An 18,123-nucleotide genomic window follows, 5' to 3' on the forward strand; every position below is an offset into this window, starting at 1 on the left:
GAAGAAGTGCAAGATTTGCCGCGTGCCGGCCGACCAATGGTTTCGACCGACGAAAACATCGAAAAGATAAAAAAAAATGGTCATCGATAATCGTCGTCTGAGTGTTAGAGAGGTGGCTCATGAAGTGGAAATGCCTCACACGTCCGTGCATAACATTTTAACTGAAGTTTTGGGCACGAGACGCGTCGCTGCACGACTTGTTCCGAAGGAGCTGAATCTTCTGCAAAAAGAACATCGAAAAGCAGTTGCTGAAGACATGATTTCACGAGCTTCTAGTGACTTTACCTTCATGAAAAGCATCATAACCAGTGACGAAACATGGGTTTATGAGTACGATACGCAAACAAGTCAACAATCTTCGGAATATCGCTTAGAAAATGAACCAAACCCTAAAAAACCGCGACAAAGTCGCTCGAAAATTAAGGTCATGCTCACCGTTTTATTTGATTATCGTGGCGTTGTTCATTCGGAATTCCTTCCAGATGGACAAACAGTAAATAAAGAATATTATTTGAGCGTCAAGAGACGCTTGCGTGAAAATATTCGTCGGAAACGGCCGGATGCGTGGAAAAACAATTCTTGGATCCTGCACCACGATAATGCTCCGTCGCACACATCGATCTTGCTACGCGAATTTTTGGCCATGAACTCAACAAATGTGATCGAACAAGCACCGTGTTCACCAGATATGGCCCCCCGTGACTTTTTCTTATTTCCGAAACTCAAACTACCCCTTCGAGGAAGGCGTTTTAAGTCGACAGAGGCCATAAAAGAAAATTCGCAGGAGGAGCTGAAGGCGCTACCTTCGTCAGCGTTTAAAAAGTGTTTCGAAGACTGGGAGAAGCGTTGGCGCATGTGCGTTGCTTCTTATGGTGCCTACTTTGAAGGCGACAAAATGGATGATTATATTGTTGTTACGTATCAAATAAAGAAACATTACACTATATGCCCCTATACGAGTTTCAATAATTTAGTAAAATTTTCATGTTTTATTGAAAAAATATCGACAGAACCGCTAGGTGTACGATTTTAAGTGTCAGTCACTGTATTTGAACATAAAAATAGTGGATTTCTTTTTTCCTCAACCTAATATTTACTAAGGTTTAATTTTTCTTAACATTTACAATACGAATACAGCCTCTATGGCACTGAAATATTGGCTGTGATAAAAAACAACGTTTTAAATCTCGTCTACGCGTCACCGGAAACAACAAATTCAAACAAATTCTCACTTAACGCGTTAACTGCCATGTCATCCGTATTTAAGCGACATGTAAAATCCACAGGGGTCCGCGTCACCCAAATACGGACGGCGCTCATATTTTATCGAGTCACGCATTGTTCTTCGTACTTTATTACCATACATATGCATACACGTTAGAATTGATTCTAATACAGAACGGGCGTGTAATCAGTTTTCGTTGCGTTTGCCTTTGCAACAGATGTTTCTGAATCCGAGACGTCGACTTTGTGGCCACACATTGGAAGAGATTAAGATTAGGGTATCAGGCATTCGGTACACGCGAGGCAGTATGCTCGAATGCAAACAAATGTTTTATTAAATTGTACGTGTGTCGTGTTCAGAAAGCCATGACTCGATTAACTCGCGCGCGAAATTAACGTGCCAGTAAACATGTTAATTGGAATGTGGAGAGTGTTGATACTAGCGTAAACATTGTAAGTCGAGTATTTTAAAAAGTGCACGATTCGAAAGATAAATGATACGAATTTTAGTAAGAAAGTCCAAAGTGCCAGGACGCGTAACGATTTTAAATAAGTATACTTTACCGACGAATTAAGCAAATCGAAACCGCATTTTTGATCAATCTTAATGTTTGTAGCATGTACCTTAGGGTGGTCCTTATGTTTCGACTTTTGATTACTTTTTGACGCACCCCGTGATCGTGACAAAAAAGTTCTGTGCATTTCAGTAAGATTGGACAATAGGAACACGTGCTGTATTTAAATTAGAGTTTTGACATTTTTAGGATTTCGTGCCGGCATACGGAGCCACACTGAACGCGAACAAATTGTTGATGGTATTGCGAATGGCACCGACCATTTGTAATTCTCGGAAACTACTAGTTACGTTCGCGCATGCGCCATCGTTGTCGCGAGTACAGGTACGTTAGGGTGGACCTTAGCTAAATTGTGACACTCGATGACGAAATCGTTTATGCCAAATAGCGAGATTGGACAACAGGAACACGTGCTGTATTTAAATTAGAGATTTGACATTTTTTGGATTTCGTGTTTGAGTCAGATGCACTTGTACCATCTTACAACAAAGTTGTCGACTGATACGTTTTAGTGGAATTAGAATTCCTTGTGTCTGAAACAATAACGTGTGATTTTCATTGTTGTGTTTAGAATCCTATACAATGTAGCGTCTGGAGTAGAAAAGTATAGTACATATTAGGGTGGCTCCTATTTTTCGACTTACGATCTTCTTCGGTGTTATTCTCTGATATTTTTTGATCAAATTATAATTCCGTCAGTGTAAAATAATAACATTACTATCCAATACGAATCGTTCAATTTATTATTAAACATCGCATGTAACATAGGAAGCCAGTCATAATTCGTGGCTTTTCCTTATCTATGAGAACTAACAATTGAATGTAGGTATGCCACGTTTTGCCATACGATTATTTTCAATTTAAAGGACACGGAGACACGTTCGATCGTGTATCAAAAAATTACGTTTATTTGAATCGTGTTAAGAAAAGGTCGTTTTCCTTTTTTCACAAGAATTAATAAAAGCTGCTTAATCGTTGGGTTAATGGAAGAGGAGATCCCAGAAATCATGTTTCCAATACACAAAAACTATACTCTTTCTGCAATAGAATACAAAAAAAGGATTTACCGCGAATCTAGAAGTAAATTAAAATAAAACTTCCCTTTGGTATACAGTTAGGAGCAAAAGTAAGTGGACAAGTGTTGAAAGAGGAAATCAATGAAATGGTATAGCCGAATAAGGGCGTCAAATGTGCCCCTGAACCAAAGACATACGATGAATCCATCGATAAAGAATCAAAATCAAACATTCTATGCCAAGTTTCAACCCTCTATCTTGTCCGGAAGGGTAGTTACAAGGAAAATCCGGATTATCGAACTCGTGTCTGTTTTCCGTATTTAATCGAGTACGAAAATTACGTAAAAAATCTGGTGCATCGTGGTTATCGAGATACGCGTTTGAGAATTTTTTCCGATTTTTCGATTCCAAATCCTAGGCGTAAAAAATTAAAAATGCAGAAAAATACCGATTTCGTGTTGATGCTTTCGAGACACTAGATTTATATAATTACTGTAAATGCGTATTGTCATTGGTTATGTCCCTGAATTTTTTCAGATTTTTTGGCAGGGTGCGCCGTAGTAGCAAAAATCGAAAACCGATATTTTCGGCGTTTTTTGCGTGAAAAACCAACTTATACTTTGAATTTTTATATTCCCTTTAATGATTAACTATTCTCTATGGTTTTAAACAATTCTATGTTGAATAGAATGGTGTATAGAATAGAAAAACAAAAGTAAGTCACCAAATTAAAGGTGCTATGCGAGTTATATTCAGAAGTATCAGCATTTTATCCAAAAGGTACGATGGTGCAGGGAGTAAGTTGCTTGATTGTGGATACGCGATGATCTTTTTGACGCTGGTTCGCGCCCCATTTAAAGCACATCTTTTTATTCATTTTATTAATTATATATTTTTTCAATATTCAGCTATGTAACAATGAAAATCTATTTAAAATATTTAAAAAATATTTTCACCTAAAATATACATAAAAACAATTCGTAACTATACAGAGTGTTCGGCCACCGCTGGGAAAAATTTTAATGGGGTATTCTACAGGTCAAAATGCGACGAAAATCAAGAATACCAATTTGTTGATGGAGGCTTCGTTAAAAAGTTATTAACGTTTAAAGTTCTGCCCTTACTGAATTTTTTTCTCGAAAATATGCAAGATTTCGGGGATATGTCTATGCACCAAAAATGATTGTAATTGGCCCCTGCACCCGAAAATAATTTTTCCAGACGATTTGAAATTTCTTTTTTCCTCGAATAAAGTCACCTCTTGATGATTTTTCTTAAAAATTGGTTTTTCATTTTTAATCAATTTGGTTGGCGCTGTTCAGAAAAGTTGTCTAATAGTTTTTTGTAGGTACCTATGAGCTGTAGTTCAGAAAAAAATTTCAGTCAAATCCATTCACTACTGTAGGAGTTATGGTCGTTTGAAAATTGGACCAGTTTTTATGGGGTTTTTGTTACTTTACGTGGTTAGGAATCAACATTTCGAATATTTTTGGAATTTCTACATATTCTTTAGTAAAATTAGCGTTATTTGCCGTTCGAAACATTAAAATCCACCAATCTGTTCAGAAGTTATGGCATTTTAAAGATTTGCATGTTTCGGGGGTGCATTTTTGGCCCCACATTAGATTTTTGGTCAGGAATTTTTTTCTCTAAAGTGCGTAGGATTTCGGGGGTATATCTATTCACCTAAAATGATTGTAATTGGCCCCTGCAACAAAAAATAATTTTTTTAGAACGATTTGGAATTTTTTAATTTCGCCAAATTTGACCTCCTTTCTGAATTTTTTTCTCGAAAATGAGTAGGATTTCAGGGCTATGTCTATTCACCAAAAATGGTTATAATTGACCATCGCAAACAAAAATAATTTTTCCAGAATGGTTTGAAATTTTTTATCCGTCGAAAAATTTATGCCCCGTTCTGAATTTTTTTCTCGAAAATGCGTAGGATTTCGGGGGTATGTCTGTTCACTAAAAATGATTGTAATTGACCCCCGCAACAGAAAATAATTTTTCCAGAACGATTTGAAATTTTTGAATTTAATTGTTAATAACTTTTTAACGAAGCCTCAGTCAAAGTTCGAAGCGTTTCCACAGTCAAGCACAATAATGCTGATACTCCTGAATATAACGCGCATAGCAGCTTTAATTTGGTGACTTATTTTTGTTTTTCTATTCTATACACCGTTTTATTCAACATAGAATTGTTTAAAACCATAGAATATAGTTATACATTAAAGGGAATACAAAAATTCAAAGTATAAATTGCTTTTTCGCGCGAAAAACGCCGAAAATAACGGTTTTTGATTTTTGCCACTATGACGCACCCTGCCAAAAAATCTGAAAAAATTCACGGACCTACCCAATGACAATATGCATTTACAGTAATTATATAAATACAGTGTCTCGAAATCATCAACACGAAATCGGTATTTTTTAGATTTTTAATTTTTTACGCCTAGGATTTGGAATCGAAAAATCGGAAAAAATTCTCAAACGCGTATCTCGATAATCACGATGCACCAGATTTTTTACGTAATTTTCGTACTCGATTAAATACGGAAAACAGACACAAGTTCGATAATCCGGATTTTCCCTGTAACTACCCTTCCGAACAAGATAGAGGGTTGAAACTTGGCATAGAACGTTTGATTTTGATTCTCTATCGATGGAATCATCGTATGTCTTTGGTTCAGGGGCACATTTGACCCCCTTATTCGGCTATACCATTTCATTGATTTCCGCTTTCAACACCTGTCCACTTACTTTTGCCCCTAACTGTATACCAAAGTGAAGTTTTATTTTAATTTACTTCTAGACTCGCGGTAAATCCTTTTTTTGTATTCTATTGAAGAAAGAGTATAGTTTTTGTGTATTGGAAAAATGGTTTCTGGGATCTCCTCTTCCATTAACCTAACGATTAAGCAGCTTTTATTAATTCTCGTGAAAAAAAGGAAAACGACCTTTTCTTAACGCGATGCAAATAAAGGTAATTTTTTGATACACGATCGAACGTGTCTCCGTGTCCTTTACATTGAAAATAATCGTATGGCAAAACGTGGCATACCTACATTCAATTGTTAGTTCTCATAGATAAGGAAAAGCCACGAATTATGACAGGCTTCCTATGTTACATGCGATGTTTAATAATAAATTGAACGATTCGTATTGGATAGTAATGTTATTATTTTACACTGACGGAATTATAATTCGATCAAAAAATATCGGAGAATAACACCGAAGAAGATCGTATGTCGAAAAATAGGAGCCACCCTAATATGTACTATACTTTTCTACTCCAGACGCTACATTGTATAGGATTCTAAACACAACAATGAAAATCACACGTTATTGTTTCAGACACAAGGAATTCTAATTCCACTAAAACGTATCAGTCGACAACTTTGGTGTAAGATGGTACAAGTGCATCTGACTCAAACACGAAATCCAAAAAATGTCAAAACTCTAATTTAAATACAGCACGTGTTCCTGTTGTCCAATCTCGCTATTTGGCATAAACGATTTCGTCATCGAGTGTCACAATTTAGCTAAGGTCCACCCTAACGTACCTGTACTCGCGACAACGATGGCGCATGCGCGAACGTAACTAGTAGTTTCCGAGAATTACAAATGGTCGGTGCCATTCGCAATACCATCAACAATTTGTTCGCGTTCAGTGTGGCTCCGTATGCCGGCAGAGAAACGTTTCGCGAGTTCCTGCCGGCGAACCGGAAGTTCGTTAATAACAAACTCCGTCGTGGTTCGTTCGATTCGATCGACTCTTGCAGTGCACCGAGAAAAATGAAAAACGATTCTCGTGTCCGAAACCAAAATCGAAATAACTGCGTTTAGTGTTTCAACGATGTCTGATCACGAATTAAAAAAAAGAAAAAAAAAAGAAAACTCGATACCTCGATTACAAGATGATCGACCTTTGAATCTTCTTATTTGGTACATAATATAGAGAAGCGGTGTTTAACGTGAAATGTCGCATTTCGATTTCCATGATTCGCGTAGCGTTTATTTTTAATTTATGAAGCACCAAAAATTTCGAATTAACGAATCGTGTACCTTTTGTTTTGAATATCTCCCATTTATAATGTTTACACGCCAAAAAAAAAAAAAATTTGCTTATTTAAATCGTTGCCCATGAAACCGATCGTTTCGAAATCTAGCGACACCGATCGTGGGTAGTCCTGTTTTTGATTGCTGAATCGTTTGATGCGTGATCAGGAAAAGGATTACGGCTCGGTTGTCGTGTCGTCAATGTCGTTGGTCGATAAAATCGAGATAAAAGTGACTGCAGAGAGAGAGTGCCCAGGGGAGGAGCAAGAAATCGCTCGAAAGAAAAGTATGCAGCTACTTTCCAGTTTCATGGCGAGGCACCTGAAGCGAGGATCATCCTTGAAAAAAGGTACGACGCCGCGGACGAGCCTGGCGAGCACTCATTTAGAACAATGCCGCTATAATTGCTACGACAGAAATTACGAGCTTCTCGAACTACGTTTTTCTCGTGGCTGGGTAGACGACTGGAACGTTCCCCTCCGGCCCCGATACCGGGAAATTAATAACATTTTTCTCACGATCGAAAGACTCGTTGACCGGTAGCTGAGAGTAGCTTCCACGCGGCCGAAACAATTACGTTTCGAGAGTCTTGATTTATGGCGCGCCTTTCTCTTCTCCGATTTACAACTTTAACAAGCATTATTTCGGATTACCGTTTCCTTTTTAGATCTTTAATGGAAAATATTTCGATTTTCCTGAAGATAATTAATGAAAATGTAATTTGAAAAAAAGCAAACAAATTGTAACTGCTGATTTCAATTTTGGACTTTTTGTTTTTAATCGATTGATAGGTATATGGCGAAAAGATTGAATTAAATTGTGGCTTATACAGGGTGTTCCATATTTTTCTGTAGACACTTTAGCAGTGTGTTTTGCAAGTAAAAATAAGACTACAGTGTTATACAGGGTGTTATAAGACGAAAATCAAGAATACCAATTTGTTGATGGAGGCTTCGTTAAAAAGTTATTAACAATTAAATTGAAAATTTTCAAATTGTTCTGGAAAAATTATTCTCGGTTCCGGGGGTCATTTACAATCATTTTTGGTGAATACACATACCTCCGAAATCCTACGCACTTTCGAGAAAAAAATTCCTTACCAAAAATCTAATTAGATGCCTAAATTCAACGAAAAAAAAAATTTCAAATCGTTCTGGAAAAATTGTATTCAGATGCGGGGGTCAATTACAATCATTTTTTATCATTACACATTTCCCCGAATTCCTACGCACTTTCGAGAAAAAAATTCCTTACCAAAAATCTAATTAGATGCCTAAATTCAACGAAAAAAAAAATTTCAAATTGTTCTAAAAAAATTATTCTTGGTTTCAAGGGTCAATTATAATCATTTTTGGTGAATAGACATAACCCCGAAATCCTACCCACTTTCTAGAAAAAAAATCAAGAAAGTATATTTCTCGATAAAATTAGAAAATTTCAAATCGTTTTAAAAAAATTATTTTTGATTGCAGGGGTCAATTGCAATCATTTTTGGTGAATACACACACCCTCGAAATCCTACGCACTTTCGAGAAAAAAATTCATTACTGAAAATATAATGTCTGATCATAACTGTCTGTAACTTTTTGTAAACTCTGATAAAGGAATGTTTAAATTATCCACATAATTCTGCGTTAAAAATATTTTCTCGTGCCTCAACTAATTGCTCTCTTTAAACAAAAATTTTTATTTTTTTGTTTAGGAAATAAAAAAACATCACATTTCATATTTTTGTCATAACTTCTTAACAAAGCAATTATAAATTTTTTGTTCTATAACACTTTAGTCTTATTTTTACTTGTGAAACGTACTAATGAAGTGTGTGCAAGGAAAAATGTGGAATACCCTGCATACAGGGTAAAGTACCTGGGAAAAATTTTAATAGGAGATTTTAGAGGCCAAAATAAGACCAAAATCAAGGATACAAAGTTGATTAAGGCTCCGTTAAAAAGTTATAGAAACATTTCTGGCCACACGGTATATTTTCAGTAAAGAATTTTTTTCTCGATAGTGCGTAGGATTTCGGGGGTATGTGTATTCACCAAAAATGATTGTAATTGACCCCCGCAACTGAAAATAATTTTTTTAAAACGATTTGAAATTTTTCAATTTCGCCAAAAAGGGAACTGTAGATTTTTCTTAAAAATTCGTTTTTCATTTTTAATAAATTTGTTTTACGTCCTACGGAAATTTTGTTTAGTACTTTTTTGTAGGTATCTATGAGCTCTACTTCTATACTAAATTTCATTGAGATACGTTCACTATTGTAGAAGTTATGGACGTTTGAAGATTAGGCCATTTTGATGAAGTTTTTCTTACTTTACGGGGTTAAGGAACAACTTTTCGAATATTCTTGGAATTTCTACATATTCTCCACTAAAATATGTGTTGCTTGCCTTTTGATACATTAAAATCCTCCAATCCGTTCAAGAGTTATGATATTTTAAACATTTGCATGAAATTTCAGGGAAGCATTTCTCTGGTCAGAAATTAAATTTTCGGTAAAGAATTTTTTTCTCGAAAATGCGTAAGATTTCGAGGGTATGTGTACTGACCAAAAATGATTGTAATTGTCCCTCACAACCAAAAATAATTTTTTTAGAACGATTCGGAATTTTTTAATTTTGTCTAAACATTTGTATACTTTCCTGAATTTTTTTCTCGAAAGTGTGTACGATTTCGGGGGTATGTCTATTCACAAAAAATGATTGGAATTGTCATTCTCAACTAAAAATAATTTTTTTATAACGATTTGAGATTTTTCAATTTCCCCAAAAAATTTCAGATCCTACTCGAATTTTTTTCTCGAAAGTATGTACGATTTCGGGGGTATGTCTATTCACCAAGAATGATTGTAATTGACCCCCGCAACCGACAATAATTTTTCCGTGAATGATTTGAAACTTTTTAATTTAATTTTTTAATAACTTTTTAACGAAGCCTCAATCAACAAATTGATATTCTTGATTTTCGTCTTATTTTGGCCTTCAGAATCTCCCACTAAAATTTTTCCCAGGGATGGCCGAACGCCCTGTATAATGTTCGATGAATTTTCAGTGGAATAACTTTTATAAAATAGTTTTTTTACAGGTAAATATTGGAGCTGTGCAGCATGAACTGTATGTAGGTTACTGTATATAAACAGTTTATAATCATCTGCTCGAGCATCGTACGAAAAGTAGAAAGCGCATAATTTAGTATCGTGTATCCGATCAATATAACTCGAAATATCCACGTGAACTACGAAGGAACCGGTTACAATCACGCGATATTAATCATTAACCTAAATATTGTTCTGGACGTTGTACGTTGGAAATGTGTACACGATTCGTCCAAGCATGTTTAGAATTTTCTGTTTACACGTGAATATACAGTGGGTGTAAAAAGTATCCATACAGCGATTAATTACGACTAAAATGCTGAATAATAATATTTATCAAACAATATTTTTTAAACAAACGCGTCACATGTATTCTCCAAAGTCTGTAGAACAACAATATTAAGTAAACAAAACGAAATATTTATATTGCTTATACAGGGTGTTCGGCCATCCCTGGGAAAAATTTTAATGACGGATTCTAGAGGTCAAAATAAGATGAAAATCAAGAATACCAATTTGTTGATGGAGGCTTCGTTAAAAAATTATTAACAATTAAATTCAAAAATTTCAAATCGTTCTGGAAAAATTATTTTCGGTTGCGGGGGTCAATTACAATCATTTTTGGTCATTACACATACCCCCGAAATCCTACGCACTTTCGAGATAAAAATTCCTTAACAAAAATCTAATTAAGTGACTAAATTCAACGAAACAAAAATTTCAAATCGTTCTGGAAAAATTATTTTTGGTTCCAGGGATCAATTATAACCATTTTTGGTCATTACACATATCCCCGAAATCCTATTCACTTTCTAGAAAAAAATTCGAGAAGGTATGAAATTTTTTGACAAAATTAGAAAATTTCAAATTGTTCTAAAAAAATTATTCTTGGTTTCAGGGGTCAATTATAATCATTTTTGGTCATTACACATATCCCCGAAATCCTATTCACTTTCTAGAAAAAAATTCGAGAAGGTATGAAATTTTTTGACAAAATTAGAAAATTTCAAATTGTTCTAAAAAAATTATTCTTGGTTTCAGGGGTCAATTATAATCATTTTTGGTGAATAGACATAACCCCGAAATCCTACCCACTTTCTAGAAAAAAATTCAAGAAAGTATAAAATTTCTCGATAAAATTAGAAAATTTCAAATTGTTCTAAAAAAATTATTTTTGGTTCCAGGGATCAATTATAACCATTTTAGGTCATTACACATATCCCCGAAATCCTATTCACTTTCTAGAAAAAAATTCGTGAAGGTATGAAATTTTTTGACAAAATTAGAAAATTTCAAATTGTTCTAAAAAAATTATTCTTGGTTTCAGGGGTCAATTATAATCATTTTTGGTGAATAGACATAACCCCGAAATCCTACCCACTTTCTAGAAAAAAATTCAAGAAAGTATAAAATTTCTCGATAAAATTAGAAAATTTCAAATTGTTCTAAAAAAATTATTTTTGGTTCCAGGGATCAATTATAACCATTTTTGGTCATTACACATACCCCCGAATTCCTCCGCACTTTCGAGAAAAAAATTCCTTACCGAAAATCCAATTAAATGCCTTTTTTTGACGCAAAAAATGAACAAAATTACAGAAATGAACGCGTAATAAGTATTTGTATAATTCTGTTGCCATTATCAAGTACTAAATTGCAAGTAATGTAAACATTTTTAATAAAAACAACAAATAATTGTAAAATTTATATTTCTAATCAGTATATAGTAGAGTTTCCCTTTGATTTTATTATTGCAGCCTTCTAAGTATCGAATTAACTAAATTAAATATGATTTTATTAATAATATTATTCCATTCGTTGATTAAAGCATTTTTCAAGTCTGTTTTAAATAAAATTTCATGTTTTCGAATTGTTCGTTCCAAATAATCCCACAAATGCTCGATAGGGTTAATATCTACTGATTGGGGGAGTTTTTTAAATATACTAGCGTATTATATGCAATTCACATTGTAATTAGCACGTTTAGGATCATTATCTTGCATGAAAACAAAATTATTTTCAATACCCATTTTTTCAGCACTTGAACGAAAATGAGTTTTTAAAATATTAATGTACATTTTGTGATCCATTATTTCATCAATAAAATACGATTAATCTACACCTACTCATGCAGTCCCAACACACATAATCGTAAGCGTAATTTTCAATTAATTACGTTGTGTTTACACAACAAAATTTGAATCATAGATCAACTATAAATGTACAAATACTTATTACTATTACACGTTCATTTCTCTCATTTTGTTCATTTTTCTTAACATCTATATTAATAATATAAATATTTCTTTTATTTACTTGATATTGTTGTTACACAGATTTTGAAGTATACATGTAACATGTTTGTTTAAAAAATACCGTTTAACAAACATTCATCATTTTAGTCGTAATTAATCACTGTGTACGAATACTTTTCACACTCACTGTATTTCAGTTTCGATGCAACAACATTTTATTCAAACATATCTAAAGGGAATGTTTAAAATATTGAAAAAAATAATTGTCTGTGTTTATTGTCAGTAAAAGTTCCTTTTACATCCTTAAAGTCAAAAGTTTAGTTAGTAGGTCGTGCGGTATCAATTTCTATGCAACAGGGGGGTTACTTGGAATGCCAAGGTCTTCCCCTCGATTCCCTCTGCTTCTTCTTTAAATTCGTCGTATTTTAAATTTCATTCTCTTTTTTTTTTTAGGCCCAAGGAATGGTATTTCATATTTCGTTCCGACAAATGGACCTGTAAACGAGTTTTTCGGGCGGCCTGTTTTGAGTTCCACGCCCAGCGTGTATATTCCACGCCCGTGGCTGAATAACGAGGGAGAGCGTTGATTATTTTGGACGGTTGTTAAAGGCGAAGAGAGACATCAATTTCCTGGGAGGTCTCTGTCGCGAACGTTCCTGACTTTCGAAATCGTTTTCGATCCGTGGATCACGCTTGAGATTCACGTGACGTTTCCGAGGGCAAGGCATAAATCGAGCCGGGCGACTTAACAAATGGATCACGTAAACGCGACATGCTGCAAAGACCGTCGCGTAGTTATCGGGTACGAACGTTGCGGTATCGTTAATTGTGCTCGTACGACGTTCGTCCTTGCACCCCTAGTTGCATTGTAATTGATATGCGCGCCAGTTAAGAGACCATTACGGCCCGAAGAATGCAAAGATCGTACGATATCACGGTTATTACACAGAAGGCTGAAAAAAACTCGAGTATTTTCGTTACGGTCTTTCAGGGGCCATGTAATTACGTTCCTTGTTAAGGGGACAGTCCTCGATGTGTACGTTGCAAAATTTAACCATTTTTATTCATTTTTTTTTTAACTATTAGGTGTACAAATTGTTGTATTTCTTTCATAACCCCTTAACGCTCACATTTTTCGGGCGAACCAACAATAATCAGTTTTCTTTATTGGACTTGTTTCTTAGCTGTATAAAAATGCGATTTTTGTTAATTACATGTTGTATCTAACGTATAATTTCAAGGGAAACAAATATTGTCATCCCTTAAATCGTTAGATTAAACAAATATCATTTTTTAAAGCAGTCAAACTCGAGCATGAGCATTAAGGGGTTAAAAACTCCTTAGTCTTCTCGATACACCCGATATTCCCCTCACTCCTCACTACCAACCACACTCATCATCACTGCCAACTTCCACAACCAAATCATCACCAGGAAATTATCCCCGAACACAAATGAATAATTCAAATTATCTCAGTTATAAAATCAAGTTTAAAGTCAATTGATTTTCCCGCTCTTTTGCGGGCATAGTGTTGACATACAGGGTGCTCGGCCACCCCTGGGAAAAATTTTAATGGGAGATTCTAGAGGCCAAAATAAGACGAAAATCAAGAATACTAATTTGTTGATTGAGGCTTCATTAAAAAGTTATTAAAAAATTAAATTACAAAATTTCAAATCATTCTGAAAAAATTATTTTTGGTTCTGGGGCTCAATTACAATCGTTTTTGGTGAGTAAACATACCCCCGAAATCCTACCTACTTTCGAGAAAAAAATTCGAGAAGATGCCAAATTTTTTGGCGAAATAAAATTTTTGAAATCGTTCTAAAAAAATTATTTTCGGTTGCAGGGATCGATTACAGTCATTTTTGGTCATAACACATACCCCCGACAATCCTACGCATTTTCGAGAAAAAAATTCCTTACCGAAAATCTAATGTGAGGCCTGAAATGCTATCCTGAAAATGCGTATCTTTAAAATGTCATAACTTCTGAATGAATTGGAGGATTTTAATTTTTCAAAATGCAATCAACGCGTATTTTAGTGGAGAATATGTAGAAAATCTAACGAAATTGAAAAAGTTGTTCCTTGACACCGTAAAGTGACAAAAACCCTCTAAAACTGGTCCAATTTTCAAACGGTTATAATTCCTACAATAGTAAAGATATCTCATTGAAATTTTTTTCTGAAGCAGAGCCCATGGGCACCTACAAAAAAGTATTAGACAACTTTTCTGTAGAGTGTCAAACAAATTTATTAAAAATGAAAAGCAAATTTTTAAGAAAAATCGACATGCCTAAATTTTTCGGTGAAAAAAAAAATTGCAAATCGTTCTGGAAAAATTATTTTCGTTTGCGGGGGTCAATTACAATAATTTTTGGTCATTAGACATAACCTCGAATTCCTACCTACTTTCGAGAAATAAATTTGAGGTGTGAAATTTTTCGACAAAATTAAAAAATTTCAAATCGTTCTGGAAAAATTATTTTCAGTTGTGGGGGTCAATTACAATAATTTTTGGTGAATAGACCTATCCCCGAAATTCTACCCACATTCTAGAAAAAAATTCAGTACGGGCGGAACTTTAAACGTTAATAACTTTTTAACGAAGCCTCCATCAACAAATTGGTATTCTTGATTTTCGTCTTATTTTGACCTCTGGAATCTCCCATTAAAATTTTTCCCAAAGGTGGTCGAACACCTTGTATAGCTAGTTAAAAGAAAGGATAGTTTAGTGAAAGGCCCAACATAACTTTCAAAAGTATTCAATTCAGTAGAGTCGAAAATGGCAACAGATGAGATGCACTATCCGACACTGCATTCTTTACGAATTCCAACAAAGGGAAAATGCTGCAAGAGCATGCGAATCGATTTGTTCCTTTCTCGGTGAAGGTGTTGTATCGTATGATGTGTGTACATGGTTAAAGCGGTTTAAAAGCGGTGATTTGAGTCTAATCGACAAACATCGCCCTGGAGGTCCTCGGAAACGCGACAACGATGATTTGGAACAACTGCTCGCTGAGAATGCGGCACAAACGCAAAAAGAACTTGCAGAACAGTTAGGAGTAACCCAGCAAATGATTTCCAAACGCCTTCGTGAGATGGGAAAGATCCATTCAGAAGGAAAATGGGTTCCGCATGAACTCACTGCAATTAACAAAAATCAACGAGTGGCAGCGTGTCTTTCTCTTCTCAATAAGCAGCGACGAAAGTCTTTCTTGTGGAAAATCGTTACGGGCGATGGGAAGTGGATACTCTATGACAATCAGAAACGCAGAAAGTCAAGGGTAAATCGCGGCGAAGCGTCAACATCGGTTGCAGAACCCAATCACTTTGGAAAGAAGGTTCTTCTCTGCATTTGGTGGGATATCAAGGGCGTGGTTTATTATGAGTTGTTGGAACCGGGTGAAGCAGTTACTGCGGACTGCTACCAACGTCAATTAATCTGCTTGAGTCAAGCATTGGAACGAAAACGTCCGTATACTGGCAAAGGAGAACGTCCAGTGCAATTGTTGCATGACAACGCCAGGCCACATATTGCTTCCCATACAAAAGACACCATAATGAGTCTTGGCTGGGACATCTTGCAGCACCCAGCGTATTCGCCAGACATTGCTCCATCTGATTATCACCTGTTCCGGTCGATGCAACACGCCTTATCCGATATGCACTTTCAATCAGTGGATGAGATCCGAAAATGGCTCGACGACTTTGTCGGGTCCAAAAACGTAAAATTTTTCCGAAATGGAATTCATCAGCTGCTTGAAATATGGTTTAAAGTTATAGAAAGTAACGACGAATACTTTGATCGAACAATTCTATTTACTTTCTTTTAAAATAAACATTGAATGTGGCTGAAAAAATTAGATTACTCATTTGTACACCTAACACTTTCAAAAAATGAATTTAAAAAATTGATTATTTGAAGTTTCACATGAAACTGTCCCCTTAAGAGACCGTTATGGCCCGAATAATGCAAAGATCGTGCAATATCACGGTTATTACACAGAAGCTGAAAAAGTGTCGAGTATTTTCGTTACGGTCTACCAGGGGCCATGAAATTACGTTTCTCGTTAAGTTATGAGAATCATCGAATGACATAATAGTTGGAATGCTAGTAACGTGTATTTTCTTTTATTCGTTTTCAGGGAAACGCGAAGGTACCGGAAGTGGAAATTATATTGGTAATAATCCGCCGTCGTCAGGGGGTTCACCCAGGGTCACCACCGGTTACGGTACTGCACCTGGGGGTGCCAATATGATCCCCGAGGATCCTGCTCCCGATGAAGAGTTCGCCTTAGCTATCACTCAGAAAACTCAGGTATGATGGATATCCTAAAAACGGATGGAAAATAATTGATCAGCGAAATAAATAATTAAGCGTTCCGATTTTTTTTCAGAGTACATTGTCTGTTATTTAGCAAAAGATTATTTGAACAAAGGTTACCTACATTTTACGCGCTGATTAACCAATGTAAGAATACATTAGCATAGCACAACATCATTTAGTACGTTATTTAAGTAGGTTGCACCGATTAATAACGTCCACTAATATTAGTTATTACCAACCATATCGCAATTATATTAAATCTTTCGCTTAACGATCATCGTAAACATACCATACAATTATTATTCCATCCGGTGAATTTAATAAATTAGCCCGATATTAAGTTCGTTCGTTATTTGTTAACAACATTAAAAAACATTCTCCATAAATTATCATTAAACGAATAGCGCTTTAATCGATGCAAAAATGCTGTTTGTCGTATACCTCTGTTTTTTATTATAACTTTACAACGAAGCATTTTCTGAAACACATTTATTCAAAATTTTCGACTTATTTTTAACCACGGAACGTCTTGGCAAACATTGCACGGAAACTACTCGGATATACTGTGTATCTGTAACAATATAAATAAATACAGTCTCTTTTACGTTTAATACGAAATGCGCTGCACGCAGGTACGCACATAGTTTGAGTGGTTCGTGTTCTGGTAACGGTAGGAATTTTTCGACTGGTTTTACGTGATTCGAATTGTCAACCTCGCGAAAGGAACAGGCACAATAGTACATATTCGTTCGAGGGTTCCCTCTAGATGTCGTACACTCAGAAACAAAAATATACAGATTGTTCGGCCACCCCTGGAAAAAATTTTATTAACAATTAAATTCAAAAATTTCAAATCGTTTTGGAAAAATTATGTTCGGTTGCGTGGGTCAATTACAATCATTTTTGGTGGATAGACATACACCCGAAATCCTATCCACTTTCGAGAAAAAAAATTAGGCAAGTGCTGAAATATTTCGGCGAAAAGAAATTTTTCAAATCGTTCTAAAAAAATTATTTTCTGTTGCGGGAGTCAATTGCAATCATTTTTGGTCATTACAATTACCCCCGAAATTCTACGGACTTTCGAGAAAAAAATTCGAGTAGGTCCTGAAATTTTTCGGCGAAAAAAAATATTTCAAATTTTTCTAAAAAAATTGTTTTCGGTTGTGGGGGTCAATTACAATCATTTTTTGTGAATAGACATACACCCGAAATCCTATCCACTTTCGAGAAAAAAAATTAGGTAAGTGCTGAAATATTTCGGCGAAAAGAAATTTTTCAAATCGTTCTAAAAAAATTATTTTCGGTTGCGGGGGTCACTTACAATCATTTTTGGTCAATACAATTACCCCCGAAATTCTACGCACTTTCGAGAAAAAAATTCGAGTAGGTCCTGAAATTTTTCGGTGAAAAAAAATATTTCAAATTTTACTAAAAAAATTGTTTTCGGTTGTGGGGGACAATTACAATTATTTTTGGTCATTACACACACCCTCGAAATCCTACTCACTTTCTAGAAAAAAATTCGAGAAGGTGTGAAATTTTTCGACGAAAAAGAAA

At 35.1% G+C, this 18,123-nt stretch overlaps 1 protein-coding gene across 8 annotated transcripts in view; it reads left to right on the forward strand.

Annotated features, from left to right (window-relative positions):
- The first annotated feature begins 1,432 nt into the window (after nt 1–1,432).
- The window catches only part of LOC122403710 (tricalbin-3-like), a 33,904-nt gene continuing 17,213 nt past the window's right edge, over nt 1,433–18,123 (forward strand). For 2 of the 8 annotated variants that reach the window (XM_043407407.1, XM_043407408.1), the window contains exons 1-2: nt 6,546–7,226; nt 16,382–16,554. In XM_043407407.1, the coding sequence (XP_043263342.1) occupies nt 7,034–7,226; nt 16,382–16,554 (366 nt within the window). In that variant the 5' untranslated portion in view covers nt 6,546–7,033. Of the gene's footprint in view, nt 1,678–6,543; nt 7,227–12,733; nt 13,035–16,381; nt 16,555–18,123 lie in introns of those variants that run through there. The other 6 variants (XM_043407404.1, XM_043407410.1, XM_043407405.1 and 3 more) reach the window with 6 other exon arrangements.

Source organism: Colletes gigas, unplaced genomic scaffold, assembly GCF_013123115.1.
Source record: "Colletes gigas isolate AHSC1104 unplaced genomic scaffold, ASM1312311v1 Colletes_gigas_Sc00071, whole genome shotgun sequence".
NCBI lineage: Eukaryota > Metazoa > Arthropoda > Insecta > Hymenoptera > Colletidae > Colletes > Colletes gigas.